The 21,343-nt window shown below is 45.8% G+C and overlaps 1 protein-coding gene across 2 annotated transcripts in view; it reads right to left on the reverse strand.

The window, feature by feature from the left end:
- NCAPH (non-SMC condensin I complex subunit H) overlaps positions 1 to 21,343 on the reverse strand; it is a 40,153-nt gene that overhangs the window by 14,443 nt on the left and 4,367 nt on the right. The window contains exons 1-9 of one of the 2 annotated variants that reach the window (XM_029937867.1): positions 17,426 to 17,500; positions 12,563 to 12,782; positions 12,320 to 12,410; positions 11,073 to 11,165; positions 10,602 to 10,740; positions 9,804 to 9,928; positions 3,355 to 3,544; positions 1,695 to 1,786; positions 772 to 977 (exon numbers count right to left, since the gene is read on the reverse strand). In XM_029937867.1, coding sequence (XP_029793727.1) covers positions 772 to 977; positions 1,695 to 1,786; positions 3,355 to 3,544; positions 9,804 to 9,928; positions 10,602 to 10,740; positions 11,073 to 11,165; positions 12,320 to 12,410; positions 12,563 to 12,782; positions 17,426 to 17,444 — 1,175 coding nt within the window. In that variant the 5' untranslated portion in view covers positions 17,445 to 17,500. Of the gene's footprint in view, positions 1 to 771; positions 978 to 1,694; positions 1,787 to 3,354; positions 3,545 to 9,803; positions 9,929 to 10,601; positions 10,741 to 11,072; positions 11,166 to 12,319; positions 12,411 to 12,562; positions 12,783 to 17,425; positions 17,501 to 21,343 lie in introns of those variants that run through there. The other variant, XM_029937868.1, reaches the window with a different exon arrangement.

Below are 21,343 nucleotides of genomic sequence, written 5' to 3' on the forward strand. Positions count from 1 at the left end.
CAAAACTGTCGTAGGCCCAGGGACTGTTCACTGCAGTCTTAGAGAATCTCCCACACCCAGGCTTATTCCTGACCTTCAGAGGCCGTGATTATTATGCTTCCAAACCATATTCAAAATTAAAACAATACTAATCTCTTCAGTACATGTAATAAAAGCCAACAAAGCTCTGGTTTTCTCCTATGCCTACTAGAGTAATAAAAATTTAAATTACTACAGGCTAATTCCTCCTGCCCAATATGCTCAGTTTCATTTGCTTATTTAGCTTCCCCTGCTCTGCTTGCCCCTTGGTATGCCTATCTGGTAACCGAAAACTGCCCAGTCACCCTTCTTTTCTTGACCCTTCAGGCACGGGCCGCTGTTTCTGTAAGCAACACATACGCCTGTTTATGTCCGTAACTGATATACAGTGAGGTAGTCAAAAGCCAGACTATGCATCATGTGTAGAAAGCAAGCACACTCCGTGCTACCAATACACATTAACAACAGCCTCCACTGAAGTAGCTCCTGTATCCCAGGTACTTTTTTTCCAGCACTTTACATATTTTAGTTCTCCTTACAAACTCCTACAGTGTCAGTTTTATCACCAGTGAGTCGCTGAGCCAAATTCACAGGCAAGTGTGATTCCGTGAGTCAGAATGGCTCGGCCTGTGTGGACTACATGGCCAGCACACCAGCCTAGCTAATCTCAGAGATGAAATAAGACTGCTCTGGCAGGGAAACAACGGATGGAAGATCCGCTGGGAACATCTTCTGTGGCCCTGACAGCCTTACGGGGAGCTGCGAGTGTGGCACGGTTCCTTCCAGCTCCTGAACTCAGCATTGTCCCCAGCCGTGCTGTGCTCTGGCTCATCGTTTGCATCAAAGTCGTCCTCCATAGGGCCATCAGGAAAGTCCCCGCAGTCACTGTCGTCTACCTCGGCGTTGATGTCAAACACCTGTTCGTTTTTCTTGAACTTGTCTACCAGGGCAGATACAGACTGGAGAGGACAAAGAGAGGGTTCTCTAGTGCTCCCATTCCCATGGCCACCCCAGCCACCACTGGAGGAATAGCCTCCCTTCTCTTCCCCCCAAATTCGAGTTTCCAGCTTCTCCTCCCACCTCCCCAGAGGCAACATTCTCACGATAGTAAAGCGCTGAGGAAGTTTATATTGTGCAGCACAGGACGAAGCCGTATTGTCTTAGGCACATTTTGTAAAACATGGAACAGGAATCTGTATCCATTAACTACATGTTTAGAGTTTTCCATGGAGACCAGTTATTCTGGAAGTCATAGTATGTAGGTTAAAGGGGGCCATACTAAAAATATACAGAGGAAAGCTTTACACATGACAATTTCTCAGGAAACTCTGTGCCAAGGGACTCAACCCTGAAGAGCAGGAAATTCCTTGAGCCTGACAGCAGCCTGAGACCAGAGGGCTGGAATTAACCATGTTTGAGGGTAAAGCTGCTTTAAAAAAAAAAAAAAAAAAGGTACACCCAGGAATGACAGGGCTGCCTTACCCTCCATCCCTACCCCCCAGGTTTTAGTCCTTATAGAAGTGCCAAGGGAAATGTTATCTGTACTCCTGGCCAAATAAAAATGATGCCACAGATTTGGTTCTCACTGGGCAGGACTTGTCTTGGGCCATCTTCCTGAAACCACGAGCAGTTGGACAAATGCCCAGAGCCCTTAGAAGCCTAAAAGTTGAACTCACCTCATTATGTGCCTCGCTGTCCCAGTTAGTGAACTGGAATCCAGCCAAGGAAGGGCAGATCTGGCTATCTTCCACACACTGCTGCAAGGGCGCTGGAGAGGACAGAAGATGGCAAAGAATGTGAATAGAGCACACTCCTCCCTGCTCAGAACTACCGGAGCAGCACAACAGAGAAGGGAGGCTAAGCTGTCTCTTGTTCTGTGGCAGAGGCTGGCTGGAGGCCAAGCTCCAGGTCACAGACTTCTGCCCAGGGAGAGGGTGGGTGCTCCAAAGACACACCCACACTGGAGGCAGGCTCCCAACGTTGGCATTTCAAGAATTATTGAAACATTAGGGCAGAAACCTGAAGCACAGACATTTGACTCTGAAATGGACTCTGTGCCCTATGCTACAACTGGGAAATCAAAAACCCTTCCGGAAAAGTGTACTAACGGGGGGCGCCTGGGTGGCTCAGTCGGTTGAGTGTCTAACTTCGGCTCAAGCCATGATCTTGCAGCCCGGGAGTCTGACCCCTCCACTGGGCTCTGGGGTGTCAGCACAGACTCCACTTTGGATCCTCTGTCTTCTTGCTCTGCCCCTCCCCTGCTTGTGCTCACTCTTTCCCTCTCTCTCAAAAAAAAAAATAAACATTATAAAAAAAAAGTGTATCAACTGCACAACCAATCATGCAATGCTACTTATTTTAGTCCCAAACGAAACTAGCTACTTCACGTGATTAAAGTCCCAGTTGAGAGCATAAACTTGGAAACAGTTGTACTTAGAATAAGGGCACCTGGGTAGCTTAGTCAGTTAAGTGTCTGTTTCTTGATTTCAGCTCAGGTCATGATCTCAAAGTTCATGAGATCGAGCCCTACATTGGGCCCGTGCTGGGTGTGTAGCCTGCTTAAGTTTCTCTCTCTCTCTTCCCCTCCCCTGCACACACACATGCATGTGTACTCACTCTCTCTAAAAAGAAAAAAAGAAAACTTTAGATAAGAATAGAAAGGATGAAAATGGGCACTGTAACATCTGTGTAGGCCTGGAGGATCAATTTCATGCAACATAAAACAATGACTGCACACAAGTGTAGCTACTGCATTCCCGCACCTGACTCCCCCCGACCCCATGTCTGTCACAACATTCTCAGATGTTTCCCCCAGAGGGGTGTGGAGGGTAGGATGGGAGGGGGAATAAAACCTTTTTGCCACTTCAGTATAAGGAGCTAACAAAAGGGCAGGTCCATTCTCAGACCACCACAGCGGAGTCTGAAAATAATTCACAATAATTCAGAACCCCCTAGATTGGTAACAAATAAGAACAAGGCCTCTCTGGCTCAACAAAAGCCTATTAAATCTCCTTTCCCAAGCTCAAACTGACAATTCAGGTTCAGCCCAGGGCACCAGTAGGTGACTGTGCAAGCTGGCTGCTAACAAGGGCACATGAGAGATGTAGCACATATAGACCAAGAGCCACGGTGGGCATCAGCTACTACTACAGACTCCATGCTGCAGAGAGGAAGAGAAGTTAGTTTCTCCCAAAAGGATGCCCGATTTGGCATTCAAGAGGCATCTTCTGGGTCATTTAACCAAGCAACATAATGACGGGCTCATTACATGCCATGGTTGTACGCAAACTTTTCTGATGACGAAATGCTCTGGTGAGACACACGATGGGTACTCACCTTTTAAATCCGTCATTTCTACCCAACCTAAATCTGGTAACTCCAGGGGTTCTTCGGTGGAGAGAGTATGGACATCGGAGGGAAACAGCAGCTCACTTCTGTAGTCATGGCAGTGGAGGGTCGAGAGAAACACTCCTGCTGTGCTGCACTCATCAAATGAGGCTGCTGTCTTCTGGAACATGGGATCGATCTGAGTGTAAAAACAGAGGGAACCGAAGAATTATGGAATGCAGCCAAAGCAAATATAAAATCTCATTCAGTGGACCCTGCTCCTCTTACACAGTTGCATATGATGGACTGAAATATCTCTGCACATGATCAAAACACGTGGAGGGCTTTCTAATTGATCAGTAAAATCTCATCCTAACAGACACCAATTGAAAAGGAAGCCTGTGTGTGGTCAGATGAATAAATGCATATTGTTCAAGTACACTGTAAATGGGAAGAAGCTTCTACCGTGTCAATCTGTTTATAATCTACACAGACAGTACCCTTCTGCTGGTGTCTTTCCACACGTCACTGTTTTCAAATAGCTGTCTCTAGTAGAATGGTATCACAACGAAGTCTGTGGACTTAGAAAGCTTGTATGAGGGATCTGTTCACAAGATCCCATTATTACTCTGAAAAGAAATATTTTCACAGATGTGGAGGAACACACCAAGAGATCGAGGGGAAAGACAGGCAGAGTCAGCAGGACTAGATGGATGGGTAAAACATGGAATAGGCTGGAAGAAGGCTCCCAAGGCAGGGTACAGAGTAGGAGTGGCATGGCCACGTCACACCAATCCCAAAGGCAGAACAGGGCACAGAGCACCAGAATAAGGACAGAGCAAGGCACATGCATGTATGGCAAGAGGGCAAAAGCCACCTGATTGTACAGGTGGCCCTGAAACAGGAAACAGGTTGGGAACTGGATTCACAGGTTTTCTTTATGTCTCAAGATGTAGCTACTATGGAGAGAAGAGGCCTCAGGTAGAATGACATATGTGGTTCTCTGGCTCTTTCCTGGCCCCTTAGCTCTAGAAGCCTGGCCTCACCAGAACCAAGATCCTCCCCTCGCCTTCCCAATAAACCCGTCTCACCATCTTCCTAGCCCAAGTATCACATATATCACCTCCATGTTCTCCCTGTCTCCCTACCGCTCACCTAGTCAGTCACACTGCCTGGCGGGTTTTCCTCCCCACACATCTCTTCCAACTGTCCCTTCCTTCTTTACCCCTATTGCCACCAATACAACCCACACCTAAGTTAGCCCTTGTTTCTGGTCTTTCTCATTTCCCATTCCCTTCCTAAAATGCTAACCAGACTGCTGGCTTCCCACTTGGAGTCCCACACATTTTGAGGTCCTGTGTGGGTAGTTAATGAAACTTAGATTTCCAAAGAGTCAATGCAGAAACTGTACACACTAAAATAAAACTGAAAACACTAAGTTTCATATAAATTAGATCTGACTGACATCTTTCAGTAATCTTATGGATAGATGAATTATTGCTAACTGCACAGTTTGGGTAGATAAAGCTTTCTTTCTTTCTTTTTTTTTAAAGTAATCCCTACATCCATCATGGGGCTGGAATTCACAGCCCCAAGATCAAGAGTCAATGCACTAAAGACTGAGCCAGCCAGGTACCCTGGGTAGATAAACCTTTAGAAACGAGGGTCGACAGCAAGGAAAAGAGTGAGTAAAAGGAGACCTTGGTCGACAACACACTGCATGGTAAAGTCTAGCTGATCTCAGCCGTGTGAGTAAATACTAGGCTCTAGACAAACGTGTATATACTACCCAGCTGCCTACAATCCCTTCCTGGCAATATCCATCTGACAAACGCCTACCTTTCCTTTAAGGCCCAGTTTCAAATTTCACCTCTTCCATCAATTCTGACCTCCGCCCACTCTGATTTCCTATAGTATGTGCCTTGAACTTCCTTTCATTGTATCTATTTGTGTTCTCCTGGTATAAAGAACTGGAGCGTAATCAGGTTGGAATCTCCCATGACAGCAAACATTCTGCACACAGAGACCTGTGTCCAAAACAGATCAGCTCATACACAAATAAGAGTTCTCAACTGGTCTAGACACACCCACAGAACGTTTGCTGTCTCATCTCCAAGAGAATGTTGGTTCAAGAAACAGTTCAAACTTTAGGTTTGTGACAATCCCTCCCTCTTGTTTATCTTCCAGATTGGGCTTTGGGCCATTATGGCAGATTACAGAGCAAAAAAAAAAAGCTTTCTAGGATGGGGGACTTGGTGCTTCTTTAAGACTAGTGATGGGGCGCCTGGGTGGCTCAGTCAGTTGGACGTCCAATGCCCATGATCTCACACTTTGTGAGTTCAATTCCTGCATTGGGCTCTCTGCTCTCAACACAGAACCAGCTTCACATCCTCTCTCTCTCTTCTCTCTGTACCCCCCGCCAAAATAAATAAACATAAAAAAAAAGAAAAAAATGGATAAATGACTTCATTTGGCCTAGATGTAGCTGACCACCACAGGCTTAGAGGGAGAAGTGCTGCTTGCTCTCATTTTCTCTTTAGAACAATGGGAAAGGCTAGTTAGTGCACGCCTCCTCAGGCTCCCCCATAACTGGGTCTACCTGGTCAAAATAAAGATGATTGGAAACAGAATTTTCTGTTAGAGCCGAAGTCGGATATAAGAAGGGGGAAAAACACGGAGAATTGGGGAGGGGAAAGGAAGGTTATGGCTCTGCTTCAAATGTATGCAACATATTACTATGGATAAAAAGCAGTTTGCTAGGAACAGATTCACTACCACAAAACCCATATGTGGATGGGACTAATGTCACCTGTTCTTACAATTTAACAACGTGAGATTCAGAGCCTCTTCCCAAGCTACACAGCTAAGGTAGTGGAACTAGGATCTGAACTTTACATCACCTGCCTGGAAATCTGGTACTGCCCATGGACAGTGCTGACACATCAATAAATAAAACACTCTCTCTCCCAAAAGTGCCTGCTGCCCATGCTTTTCCCCCTCCCTCTTTGGCCTCGGCCTCAGTGGATGCACTTTCCTCGGGCCCCTTACTGCCCATTCACACACAGTCCTCACACTAGCATAGGCTAGAGCCTCTGGACAAGCCCAGAGAAAAACTGCTCTATCACTCAGAGTAAGAGCGGCAAGGCTCCCCTCTCCCAGCCCCCTGCACGCTCAGCCTCTACCACCACCATCTGTCATGAGGCCACCAGAACTAACTTCATTATTACCCTTTACTTAATTAGTCACATATAAAAAGACCCAGGACCCCTCAGGATTCTACATTTCCCAGGCTTTAAAAGCTATATAGCTCTGACATCCCCTCTTTGGACCCCATCCCCCTCTGTTAACTTGGTCTTTTCCCCCAGGGCCCTCTAGACTGGGTCAGTTATCACCAAAATTCCCTATATTCCTCCACTTCTTTCCTGAAGGTTCTCTCCACCTACCAACTGTAACTCATTCATTTTCAGTGGGGGTGATATCATTCTCAAGGAAGTGAAAACTGGTTCTGGGAGAGGATAAAAAAAAATCTCAGAAGTTAAAATAATTTGTGGTTCTCTAAACCTCAACCCTACCTGACAAAATCTTGTTCCTTTGTAATTCATTTCAAGGGCAGGGGGTAAGGTAGACAGTATCTAAAAAGGCTCTGGAGGAGGAAGAGAATGACAGAAGGCTGAGGAGCACTGCTCTCCTGAAACCTGCTGCCTGCCGGCCCAAGGACCCTGCCTCCCTGTAGGCCTCACCAGTGCGGCTGCTTCCTCTTCCACAGCCTTCCGCCCGACCACTGGCCTCGATGTGGGACTGAAGTTCCTTGCTCGTCATTGCTGCTTCCAGACTACTCTCCTTCCCAAGTCCTAAAACCCTTAGCTTTGAACTTAATAAGGTCAGATCTCACTGCCCTCTGCCCGTATGTTTTTCAATTGCCTTCCAATCCCCTCAGAAGCTCTTAATATGAACTCTTGGCTTGTTACTATTCTCCAACTTTACTGCTGTCAGTTTTTGGTGGTTTCAATACCCGTACATTGATCCATTCAGCACTCTGTCCTCTTATTTCCTTGATATCCTCTCCTTCAATGGTCTTGAACTTCATCCTGAAAACCCCAGGACTTTCAGAGATCCCAGCATGAACCCCACACCTCCTATCTTTCACTCCCTTGCTTGTTCTCTTGAATCCTAACCACGACCTACAACTGCAGCTTCTCCATTGCTCAACTCTATATGCCCCTGACAACCACCTCACATCTTTCCAGACAACTAACACCATGTTGACTGACTCACTTTAAATCCGTCTGCCACGGCCTTCAAGTCAACCATGAGTGTTGTCTGGCAAGCAAACTATACTTCCCCGGTCCATTCACTCACCCACCCCCTACCTTTTTCTCTCCTCAAATCTTTACCTTTCCTCCTCCACACTCAGTCAGTTGATGGTCTGGCTTCCTATTTTCAACGGCAGGGAGGGCCGGGAATGGGGGTGGGGGGGCTGGAAAGACACAACCAGAAGAGAATACCTGGAATGCACCCACACATGCACACTTGCATACCTCTCCCACTAGGCATGGGTGCTCTTTAGGCAACCTCTGTCTACACTGTCCATTCCCTTTCCCTTCTCACGTGCTCAAAGACTCGCTCCTCCATTCTCCACTAGACTGTTCTCATCAACAAGTATACATGCTGTTAGTTTTCCCACTAAAAAAGCAAAAAACAAGAAAACCCACTAGACCTTACTTTCCTCTCCACTTGCCACCCGTTACTTTGTTACAGCAAAACTCTTCAAAAGAACAGCCTATAGTGTCTTCATTCCTCTCTTGCCATTTGTTTGCCCCCATTTATTATGAAAAAGTCTAAGTATACAAGAATGTTGAAATACTAATAAGAACTTCTGTGTAACTTTTATCTAGCTTCCCCGTTGGTAACATTTTGCATATCTGCCTTCTCTCCTTGCCATCTCCCCACTGAACCTTGATGAAAGTAGGTATTGTGACACTTTACCTCTCTGACAGTTATTAAGCTATTGCCTCTCAGCCCTAAACCTACCTTGTATTGTCCGCTCTGTGATGCTGACTCTAGGACCACATTTGGGCTTTGCCAGCAGCTCCCTCTTGGGCTCCACCAGTAGGGGACACTAGAGGGAGCTTGCAAGGCTAGAAGAAGGGACTTGCTTCTTTCTGTAGGCTTCCGGTTGCCGTCACCCAGCAGGGCCTCTTCACCCCAGATGCAGCAGGTCCCACCTGTAGCACTAGCTGAGGTCAGTTGCACTTTCACTCACACTCACAGAACCAGCCTCACCGTGTGCCCCTCACAGACACCAGCACCAACCAAAATGTCCTCCTCAGAGGTCTGGGTCCTGGCCCCATGAGCCCCTCTTCCAAACTCAGGAACACTAGCACCAGCCACGCAGCACCCCTTCTTTGGTCTCAGTTTCAGCTCCATAGACCCTTCCTTCTCCAGAACACCAGTGGGCCCAGGTTGCCACTTTGGCAGAGCTGACCACTCTCTCCTCCCTGACACTTTCTAATTTGGGTGCCACGCTCTCCTTGTTTTCCTCCTACCTACTGGATGTTTCTTCTTTGGCTCTCTGAACTCTTAAGATTAGGGTATCCCAGGGTTCAGTCCTCTTTCCACATACACTCATTTTGGTGATCAATCCAGTCTCTTGACATTAACTGCCATTCACTAATGTCATGGAGGTAGAAGAAAGTAATCTAGTCCACTGGTGGCAGGATAGTAGATTGGTACAAGCCAATGGAGACTCCAGGACTCAGAATTTTCTTACAGATACACCCTCAGAAGAGCACAAATATGCACAAGAATGTTCAGTGAGATATTGTTTTTAATAGCAAAAATTTACAAAAGCTTGTACCAACACCTTTGCTTTAAATTAATTATGCTAAAGATAAATGAGGCCTCTGGTTTCCTTTAAGCAGATTCCATAGGATTTGCCAGATCGTAAGGCTGTTTAGAACAAGGACTCTGGAGCCAGGCCACTTAGTTTCAAATCCCAGCTTACTTCCTAGCTGTACCATTTTGGGAAGGTTACTTAACAGCCCTGTACTTCAATAACCTCTGCAGAAAATGTAACAAGGATGTAGTGAGGATTAAGTGAGGTAACACAGCACATAGGCTTAGGGCAGTGTAGGGTGCCCAGTAAATGCACAATAAATGTTAGCCATCATTATCTCTGCTGCATCTGCTAGGAAAGAAAATCAAAGGTATGATCAATCAGAGTCCTTGGTAATTTGCCGTCTCTTTCTACTCAATCATTCTGAACTACTGTGGGAAAAGCAGGGACTTACACCTGTCACTCTTCACTCTAAAGCTAAGGGATGATAATGCACACACTACTTATATATTTTACTCCCTTGAGGCCTAGGCAAACACACACCAGGCAGGCTTGGCCCTGCCAAGTTTCAGCCGCTGAGATTCTGAATTAGTCAGAGACCACATTGCATGTAGTTCCTCACCTCACACTTCCGATCTGCTTCAGAGACATTGAGGTTGTTTACGTTCTGCTCGATGGTTTTGTAGGAGTGCTTCTTCTTTGGCTTTTGAGACTTTTTGGTTGTTCCTGTCTCAGTAGCACTTCCGCCTGAAAGAAGAAGACTAGGCACTGTAAGAACTGCTTTAGAGCATGTAACTAAACTTATTAACTCACATTCTTCAAAACTCTAAAGAGTGATCATAATCGAAACGTGCCATTCTCTCAAAGCAATAGGCACATCTGATCCGCAGCTTTGGGGGCGCCTGGGTGGCTCAGTCAGTCAGTGTTTGACTTCAGCTCAGTTCATGATCTCACATGGGTTCAAGCCCTGTGTCAAGCTCTGTGCTGACAGCTCAGAGCCTGGAGCCTACTCTGGATTCTATGTCACCCTCTCTCTCTACCTCTCCCCCTGCTCACTCTCTGTCTCTCTCTCAAAAATAAACAAACATAAAAAAAAAATCTGAAGCTTTGGGAGAAACCTTAAGTATTTGGCTTCTAATACAAGCCAATTTCTAAAGCCCCTCAAATCAGAAGCTCCCTACTTGGAGCTTACTCAACCTTGCCTGAATAAAAGCTAAAAGTTTTAATAAGGTCATTCTCTTTTTTGAAGAAAAACAACTCTAGTGCTTAAAGATCTTCTCATATATAATTCTGACAATGTTTATGTCTTCAATCAAAAGAGATTATAGATTTCCTATGACTTCATTCTAAAATATTATTCAAATAACTACCTGCTGTGCCCTTAAGAAAGCCCCTTAAATCCAGATCCCATCCCATGTACCTGCGTCATGGCTCTCTCCTTCTTCTGCAGATGGTGCATCCTTGCCCAGCCCCCCAAGGACTCTGTACACGTCAGCATGGACAGCATCCACGCGCACAGCATAGATCTTGGTGCTAGCATCCAGAGTGCCGGCGGCCACCTAGTCAAACAAGCAGAGCTAAACTCACTGGAGGCATAAGAAGGGACTGCTGAACAAGCAAAACACAGCAAGCTTCATAAGATAATCACTTGCTCTGGAGAAAAAAGAAAAATGACAAAGATTCCCATAAGACTGACAGGGAATAAACAAAATATAACAGAAAGGTATCTTCTCTATTTCATCAGTTCAGGAAAGAAAGTAAAGAAGCTAATAAAATGTCTTACACAAGGAAGGTTCTCATGTATTTGCAGAATTCAATTACAGTGCTGTGCTAAATATCAGATATAACCATCATTAATTCACATCTAAGAGAAGGTGAACATCCTTCTTACTTTGAAGTTGGTCGGTTCGGTGTCTTTCTGTTTAAGAATTTCTGACATGAAATCAATCAAGTGCAAACCAAAAGCATTCTTGGTAGTAATTTTCTGAAAACAGAAAAACATAGAAAGGTTCCTTATTTATAGCCTAGGCTCATAGAGGAAGCTAAGTTTTTACAAAGTAACAGCCCACATCTCACCAAAGGTTCAATTCCCATAAACACTTGAGGACAGGGCTAAATGCATACATTATCTCCTCATTCTCAAGGCCCAGAGAGCGAGAGCACACTTCCTGAGTTTTCAGTGTATGTAGACCCTGTTCCAAGCACAGCACACAAAGGCCACCCTCAGAACAACTCTATGAGGCAGGTACTAATCATTATCAGTTTACAGAGGACACTGCAGCAGAGTGGTTAGGTGTCTTGCCGATACCATACAGCTTGTGAATGACAGGGACTGGATTCCAACAGAGGCTAGCTCCAGGGCTCACATTATTAACCCCTAAGCAATGCTGCCTCTCTAGATACACTGCAGGTAGCCGGCAACCTATCAAAGAGCAACAAAGGCTTGTAAGAAACAGTAAAAGCATAACTGAAAAACATCAGCATTAAGAAGAGTCACTGGTTTAAAAATAAATAAATAAAAATTAAAAAAATAAAAATAAAAGGGGTGCTTGGGTGGCTCAGTTGGTTAAGCGTCCAGCTTTGGCTCAGGTAATGATCTCACCGCTTGTGAGTTTGAGCCCCGCATCAGGCTCTGTGCTGACAGCTAGCTCAGAGCCTGGAGCCTGCTTCAGATTCTGTATCAGCCTCTCTCTCTGACTCTCCCCTGCTCCCATTGTCTCTGTCTCTCAAAAATAAATGAAAAAACATTAAAAAAAATAAAAAGAGTCACTGGACAATGAAAGCACACAATTATCATCAATTGCGTGTTCTTCACAGAATCAAAAAGCTAGATTTCCCTTGTTATCAAGTTGCAATATCTTCACTGATAATCTAGCAGATACTTACATTTTCTTTCTAATACTTTTTTAAAGTTTATTTATTTTGAGAAAGACAGAGACAGCAACAAGTGGTGGGGGGGAGAGAAACAAAGAGAAAAAAAGAGAAAAAGAGAGAGAGAGAATCCCAAGCAGTTTCTGCGGTGCCAGCAAGGGTCCAAACTGGGGTTCAAATTCACAAAGCAGCAATGTCATGACCTGAGCCAAAGCCAAGAGCTGGGCACTCAACCAACTGAGCCACCCAGGTGCCCCAGATACTCACATTTTCAGTGGATAGTTTGATACAGGTGGAGTAATGTTCCGTAATCTGTGTGTTTGTAAATTTAGGAATCGTGGCTGAAACATCAATATTCCTAAACGAAAACCAAAAACAAAAAACTCTGGCAAAGATCTGTGATACCCTAAAAATCTGGATCCTGAATCCACATGGTATCGTGGAGATGCTGGACCCATGTCACCCACGTCAGGACAGCCACCCCGCGGAGGCAGCCCAGAATGTACTCACCTACTGGACGGGGAGGCCAGCAAATGAGGCGAGTCTGTGCTGAACTGCAGGTCCAGGACTCGGGAGCGCCTTCGCTGCAGTCGCTCCTTTTCGTCGTCATTCTGGGGAAAGTCTTCAAGGACGGGGGTGCCAGGAGTATTGAGAGGGGCCTTCCGGGGCAGGGGCATCGAGAATGCCCGTTCTGAAGGTGAGGACCCACTGTTGGGGTGCCCACGGATTTCTGAAGAAAAGGTATTCATTGTGGTTGACAGAGATGGAACAAAACACTTAATAAACATTCCACAGAATACCTCCTATATCTAACACAGGGCTCGGGACCTGTCACGAGGTGGAAGTTCACTGCACATCTGCCACCAAGACCTTTTCCAACTCGAATATTCCATGGCCAGAACCTCTATAGTTGAAGTTTTTTGTGGGGTGCTGGCCTTCTGATGCTTCCTTGACAAAGTAATGAGGTCTGAGAGGAGGTCAAATTAGAGAAGGACTGAGACTCAATCCAGGGGTTTAACTACCCAGCGGTTATGGGTGACCTTGATAAGAGCAGTTTTCCTAGGATAGCAGCGGGAGGAGAAAGTCAAACAGGCATAGATTCCAGGGGAGATAGAAGGGGAATTGGGAGATAGTAAATGGAGACAAGGTTTTCAAGGACTTCTGCTGTAAAAAGGAAGGACTAAAATGGCAGGGAAGCAGTAGAAAGGAAAGTGAGATTGAGAAATTAATTTTAAGACAGGAAAACTCCAGCTTGGTAGAAAGAATGAAGCAAAGAAATTGTATTTAGTTTCCTATTGCTGCTAAAACAAATTACCACAAACCGAGTGGTTTAAACCAACACAAGTGTATTCTCTTACAGTCCTGGAGTCAAAATCTAAAAAATCAGTGTGTTAGCAGGGCTGTGTTCTTTCTGGAGGCTTCAGGGAAGAATCTTTCCCTATCTTTTTCAGCTTTTAGAGGTTGCCTACACATTTCCCATCACTCCAACCTCTTGCTTCTGTCATCACATTGCCTTCTCTGACTCTGAACCTCCTGCATCCCTCTGTGATTACACTGGGCCCATCCAGATAATCTGGGAAAAACTCATCTCAAGACCCCTAACTTAATCATGTCTGCAAAGTCCTCTTCAAATTACAATTTTAAATAGTTTATACATTTTTTTTTTTTTAGTAATCTCTATACCCAACATGGGGCTCCAATTCACAAGCCCCAAATCAAGAGTTGCGCACTCTTCCAACTGAGCCAGCCAGGTGCCCCAGCAAAGTCCCTTTTACCATGTAAGGATACCATATTCACAGGTTCCAGGTATCTTTGGGCGGTAGAGGGAGACAGCTTTATTCGCAGCCATCATACAGAATACAGGGTAAAAGTCACTGAACAATGCATTCAAGCAAGTAAAAGGACTGCCTTTCTTGACATCACAGAAAGCCCATCCATAGCAATAGGAAGGAAGCCAGAAAACACAGGCAGAGATGCAGGTAGGGGAGCAAGTACAATGGTGCACTTGTGGATGCTCCTTTTGGGCTGTTTTTACTTTCTTAGTAAAATAAGAAGCACATAAAACCCAAAACTCGAGGCGCCTGGGTGGCTCAGTCAGTTAAGTGGCCAACTTCAGCTCAGGTTATGATCTCACAGTTCGTGGGTTTGAGCCCCACATCAGGCTCTGTGCTGACCGGTTGCTCAGAGCCTGGAGCCTGCTTCTGATTCTGTGTCTCCCTCTATCTCTGACCGTCCCCCACTCACCTCTGTGTTTCTCTCTCTCAAAAATAAATAAATGTTAAGAAAAAAAATTAAAACAAAAACAAAAACAACAACAACAAAATTAAAAAACCCAAAACTCAATAGCTAAGGGTGAAAGCCAGAGAGGAGGTACTGGAGATTTAGGAGAGAAAGGAAGATATGGAATAGTTCATCCACTAGGTGAGTGCATGAACAAGGGAATACAGCATGACTGCTGGGCAGCTTTAGGGTCCCCTAGAGACCATCAAGTGAGCAGGGGCAAGGGCAGAGTAGGCAAAGTTGGAATTATCAGGGTTGTGATTTTATTAAGAAAGTATACAGAGGCTAGAAGAGAGCAAGGGGTTAGAAGTATATGAAAGGGAGTGATTATACTGATTGACCAGGGAATATAAGCTAAGTAAGGAGGGGAACAAGGACACGAGGGACAGACAGTGAAAAGTAAAAAATATAGAGACGCTGGGTCAAAAGACTGTTGGAGTTGTCGGAGTCAGGGAACAAGAAGGAACCAGTTGGCAGGATAGAAATAGTACTGACAAGCAAGGTGCTTAAAACGGAGAAGACAGAGTGGTGCGCTACTGATAATGACAAGGTCTAGGGTGTAACTATGGTAGTGAGTGGCTACTGCTTATTTTGGTAGTGCAAGAAACAAGATCACTGGGAGAGGGGATGAAGGAACTGAGAGACCTTGGGGGACAGTTCCCAGATTTAAGAATCAAAAAGGTTGGCCTCAAACACCAGGTCCATCACTTACTAGCTGGAGATTTTTTTTAAAGTAAACTCTGTGCCCAATGTGGGGCTTGAACCCACAATTCTGAGATCAAGAGTCACATGCCCTACAGATTGAGCCAATCAGGCACCCAATGGCTGGAGAAATTTTAAGCAAGTAAATGTTCTAAGCATTTGCTTCTTCATCCTCCAAATGGGAATAAGAAAGTATATCTCAGCTGGTTCTGAATTGGTGATATGGAAATAAAATCCCCAATGTAACACATATTTTATAGCAACACATTGAAAACAAACTGATACACAATTAACATTAAATGCTGCCCATTTAGGAGAAGGAACATAAGTGGCATATGGAGGTGGAGGGGTGGGGGAGTCAGTTAAGCATCCATTCCTGATCTCAACTCAGGTCATGACCTTACAGTTTCGTGAGTTCCAGCCCTGAGTAAGGCTCTGTGCTGACAGCATGGAGCCTGCTTGGGATTCTCCCTCTCTCTCTGCCCTTCCCCTGCTCACACTCTGTCTCTCCCAAAAGAAACTTAAAAACACTGGGGCACCTGGGGTGGCTCAGTCGGTTAAGCCTCTGGCTTCGGCTCAGGTCACAATCTGAATAGTTCCCGAGTTCAAGCCCCATATGGGGCTCTCTGCTGTCAGTGCAGAGCCCACTTCACATCCTGTCTCCCTCTCTCTCAAAAAAACCATTAATTTTTTTTAAAGTGGTGCAAAGGGATAAAAAGGAATAAATAAAATACAAGGAGAAGAACTTCACATGTTCCCAATAGCTTCCCACAAGCTGAAGAGTATGATTAACATTAACTCTTGGGTGAGGGGAAAGCAAACAAAAGAAAGAAAAAATAGAAAAGGAAGGAGGCAAGACACATATTTAGAGAATGAATCAAGAGGACTCCTTACTATCTGGATGAGGGCACTTCAGAGAAGGAGGGGAGTTGGACCTTGAGACAAGAGACCAACAGAAATAGGAAGCACTGAAGGAGGAACCTGTCTGAGAGGGAAACTTAAGATGGGGATCAGAGGCATGCTTCAATTCTTGGAATATTCCTCTAATTTCTCTCGTTCAGATAGGTACTGAGCTCAAAGACGCTTTCTACATCTACTTCCTTACCTCCCATTCCTTTTTCAAACCTCTGTGGTCTGGCTACCGTCCCCACCATTTTATGAAAACTATCTTGTCACAGTCACCTACAACTTCTGGCTACGTTTCAGGCTTCATCTCTCTAGAGTTTCAGCAGCATTTGAAACAGATGAAATCCCTTCAAGCGCTTCTTGAAACATTCCTGGTTTTTATGACACCACTTTCTTCTGAGTTTTTCAAGCTCCCCCTTCTCTCTCTAGCTTCTAAATGTTGGTCCTGAGTGTCTTTTATACAGGGTCTTCCTCGCATTCTCACCTGTTCCCATGGTTTTATGATCTATTTGATGATGATGTCCAAATTTGTTCCTGAGTCTGTGGGCCACGACCTGGAGTGGCCCATATCACTCCTCTGAGTGTTCAACTCTTATCCCAGTGTTTACTGACCCCTTCAACAGTCTCTCACATAAGTCATTTGCCATGTCCAAAATATAACTGTAAACTTCCAAACCTTTTACCAAGACCTACAAAGGCCCTCCCTACCTCAAGGGTCTCATTCACTCTTCTGTCACAATGTTGCTAGTCCTAGCCAAGCCAGGCTCTTTCCTCCTAGCCCGTTTGTCCATTTGCTCCTTCTACCTAGAACACGTTCGCGAGTCTCTGCTCTAAGAGCTTCCTTGAATCCTCAACTTAGAGGGGCCCCTCCCGTCACTCTATTCTCAGTCAGAGCACTCAGCCTCTCGTGTGATTCTTTCGTTCGTTTCCTGGCTCTCCAACTAGAATACAAGCTCCAAGAGGTTGGGATCTTATCTGTTTTGTTCTTTACTGTATCTCTGCATCTGACAGAGGGTTTGGCCCAAAGGGAGAGCTCAGTGCTCGCTGAATGAATACAAAAACGCAGGCACCCGTGTTAAGTGTTCGGCAGTAACCACTCTTCTTCCCAGGCCCTGAACTAACGTGCATTCCAGGAAAACCACCGTTTCGATGGAGAGACACCGCATACGGCGTAGGAGCCCACGGTAAAGGTCGCCCCGCACGGTGCTGCGGGGACTGAGGAGTGGGGACAGCCCCATGCGGACTCCCGGGGCCGACTGAAGCCGTGTCCTGATTGGCGGGGCACACCTCTCCCCCACCCCTCCTTCCCGCCTCTCCCTCACGGCGCCCGCCTCTCTCTCCGCCAGCGGGGCCCCAAGACCAACAACTAGGCCGAGAATATCCGTACCTCCCGTTCAGGTCAGCCCGCTGACTCCTGCCCGGCCGCAGCACCGCCTCATGCCGACCCCTTAAAGCGGCGCCCCCCACCCACGCACCCAGCCTCACCTGGGCAGGGAGGTCCCATCTTGCTCGTCCTTGCTGGAGCAGGTTTTAAATCGCGCGCCGAGACGCTCTAGCGGCGTAACGGCCGCGGTGACGTTTTGTGGGCGGGGCCAGGAGCGCGCTTGCGCAGGCCGCCTCAGTCACCCGCCAATGAAGGGGGCGTGCCGGGCTGTGCTCGAGGGTGCTGCTCCGAGTGGCTGGGTTCCTGGCTAGGTTCCTGTGACTGCACATGGACCCCCTGAAGGACTATGAAAACTTTCTCTTTTCGAGCGTTAGATGCGGAACTGGGCGCTAGGGATCCAGCGCGGAGCAGGAGGGCGAGAGCTCTGCATTTACGCAATTCACTTTCTAATGAGAGTGGAGGCAGATTACTAGGAAACAAGGTCAATTTCTCATAGCGACCTGTATTGTGAAGGCCGCAAAACACTAAGGAGGTAGAAAGTGATGGGTGGGGTATGGGACAGAGATGAGTAAGAGCCAACAACACAGTGAACGGTTCAGGCAGGCGAAGGACGGGTGCGAAATGTTGTAATACAGTTTTAAATGAAGGCCATCGTTTTTATTCACATTCTTGTGGAAAGCTAACTAGATATCTACCTCCCCACACTCCTATCCCAGCCACACCAAAGAAAAGATTAAGGTCAGAAATGAGATGGGTATAATTTGCCACCTATCCCTTCTTCATCTGATCCCAAGAATTGTATTATGGAAGGAAAGACCAGGACAATTTCCCCAAATATCTCTAGAACATCCTATCATTTCTTTTTTGTTGTTTATTTCTTTATTTTGAGAGAGAGAAGGAGAGTCCCAAGCAGGGGCTCAATCCCATGAACCCTGAGGTCGTGACAGCCAAAATCAAGAGCCTAACTGACCCAGCCACACAGGCACCTTCCCCCACCCCGTCATTTCTTATAACACACATCTGGCATTTCATACAGTGTTTCCTCTCAAGGGTGCTGTTGGCATTCAGGGTGAAACAATTCTTGACATGTGGGACTCTTTGTAGGACTGTTCAGCAATCTGGATACCATCAGTCCACTAAATGTCATCAATGCCCCTCAGTCATTTTGGCAACGAAAAAGTACTACTCTTTGTGGAATACCACTTCTTAAAGCCTATTTTCTTTTGCACAAATAGTGACCACCTTCAAATCTTTAGTGTAAGGCAGCATGGAATAGAGAAAAGAAAGCAAGTTTACAGTGTCTTTCATCTTAGCAAATGATTCTACCAGGAACCCAAATCAGCACCCAGGAGCCATCCTGGATGCCTCACTCTCTGCACACAATCTATTGCTGAGCATTTTTACTTCCTAAAAAGCTCTTCAACCATGCGTCTTTTTCATCCATATTACCTTCTTGCTGGTCTGCAGCAGCCCTGCACCTGCTCGGACACCCTCCTCATTGGGCCCAGTGTGGTTGTTGCTAAGTACCAATCCGACCTGTCACTTCCCAAACTCTCCAACCATTCAAAAGCTCCACTACTCTGGAACTTCTAAAGTGGTCTAGAAGGCCCTGCCGGTTCTGGTTCCCACAGCCTTTCCAGCCTAATCTTGCACCTTACCTCCCCTTACTTCCGCCCTCCAGACACTTGGGCTTTCCATCAGACTCTCCCTTATCATGCCCACTCCCACAAGGCCTCTGCACATGCCATGTCCTCCATATAGGATCTCCTCAACCCCATCTTCGCCCAGTTGGCACCTGTCCGGTTTCAGCTCACATCGCTTCCTCAGGGAAGTCTTCCTTGATACACTTAAGTGCCCTTACTGGAGGTTTTAGTGGAACTTGTCACTTTTTGAAATTTTACATCCGCTGGGATGACTATTTCATGTCTATCTCCTCCATAGATTGTCGGCTCCGTGAGGAAGCCATTGTTTTCCCCAGGGCGTGGTGCTAGCCCTGAGCACAGCAAGTGCTTGAATATGTATTGAATGTGTGAAGTTGGAAGACAAGTTTAAATCTTGGGTTGGGCATGTGAATGAACCTCTCTGGGCCTCATTTTCTTGTCTGTTTATAAAACGGTGATAATAATACCCCTTCACTGGACTTTATAAGGAATTAGGTAACAGATTAAACTCCCGTGAGCACAGGGGCTCAGTGTACACTAGGGTCCCTGTTATCTCTTATCCTCTCTGTGTTGAGTGCATTTGAGAGAGGAGACTGCAAATAGGTAGTGATCCTCTGGGCATCAACTAGGAGCAGTGTGGGTTGGGAGGTGGGTAGGTGGCCCTGAATCAAGAACCTCTGAAGAACTGGCTTGTTACTCTTGGCAGAGGAAGGCTAGATGATCCTTTAGGTGAACCACGAGGCTGCCCTATGGTTATAATGGGGCCTCCCGAGCTGACTGCTTGGGGCTCCCTGTGCTGGGAGGCAGAGCCAGCTCCACTCCCTGCAAGGTGGGTCATTCACCTCCTGATCTGAATACTGTCTTTGTTTTTTGAGGGGTAATTGGGTGGAGGGTGCCAAAAGATTGAACGATTTATCAGTGGTATGCAAAACTTAGTTCCTCTGTAGAAACTCTAAGTAGTGGGTCCCTCCCCCACTCCTTGTCTGCCAGAAAAGCAGTACTGGGGCCATCCCCTTCCCCATTTCACTCCTCACCAAGATCTACTTCCCCAAAATGAATGGCAAAAACCTTTAGGTGAGCAAGAATACTATTATCAGTTGGCTACCTAAACAATCTTTTGGCTTGAAATTTGCCCTGACCTTCCATCCTGCAGCTGGCTTATATCATAATGTAGTTTATGATATAAACCAAGTCACTGGGGCTCAACAGGCATGTAGTTCAAATGGCTTTACATTCATTTTGGTCTCTGAGCAAATGCCTTTAATTTTTGTATGTGATACGAAATTCCTGACCTAAAGACTGGGCTAAGGACCAACAATTTCTGTCTTCTAGAATTCCTAAACAACATACCACCCTTTATCTTAAAATTAATATAGTGCTTTTAACTTTTCAAAGCATGTTAACTCCTACATCTTGATATTCCCAAGACCATGCTGGAAGGTTGCTAGGACAGGCACTTACTTCCAGGCTCTGTCTTTTACTAGCTATGTGACATTGGGGAAGTTGTGTACCATTTCTTTCTTTTTTTAAGTTTACTTATTTATTTTGAGAAAGACAGAGAGAGCACAAGTCAGGGAGGGGCAGAGAGAGAGAGGGAGACACAGAATCCCAAGTAAGCTCTGCACTCTCCACATAGAACCCAACACAGGGTTCGAACCCAGGAACTGTGAGATCATGACCTGAACCAAAACCAAGAGTCGGATGCTTAACTGATTGAGCCACCCAGGCGCCCCAGTTGTGTACCATTTCTGTGCCTCAGTTTCCTGATAGGTTAAAATGGGAGAAATAAAGCCCCCGCTTTATGGCTGTTATAGTTTGAGGATTGAATGTGTTACCAGATGTGAAGCATTTAGATAGTTCCTGGACCACTGGCAATGTTCAATGAACGCTAAGGATAAGCATTACTATAACCCCTGTTATATCCTGGGTGCCAGCCAGGAATTGTTCTAGAATAAAGCTCAGCTTCCTAAATATTTTAGAGAAGTTTCCCCTTTCATTGTAAGAGTATTCCCAGAGCACAACAGCTCTGTTCTTTCCATTACTACTTGTTTTTTCTATACTCCTTCTTACACCCTCTGCCCCACCCAAGCTTCGCTGACTGTTCCCTTTGTAGTCTTCTGTCCGTGCCTGTTTTCTTACCTCTTACTAGACTAGAAACCACAGACTTCTAGAACATCATACTACCTTTCAACTTGACAGATTTATGCCTCCTACAGCTTGCACATGTTGTCTGTAGTCTTTTAAATTGGCTGATGTTTTGGTTTGGGCACCATGAAAATGAATAACATTCTGAATTATTCTTTCCTGGCTACTGGCCATGCCACTGGGAAACCTCAGGGCAGACTGGTTCAAGGTGCA

Source organism: Suricata suricatta, chromosome 4, assembly GCF_006229205.1.
Source record: "Suricata suricatta isolate VVHF042 chromosome 4, meerkat_22Aug2017_6uvM2_HiC, whole genome shotgun sequence".
In the NCBI taxonomy this organism is placed as follows: domain Eukaryota; kingdom Metazoa; phylum Chordata; class Mammalia; order Carnivora; family Herpestidae; genus Suricata; species Suricata suricatta.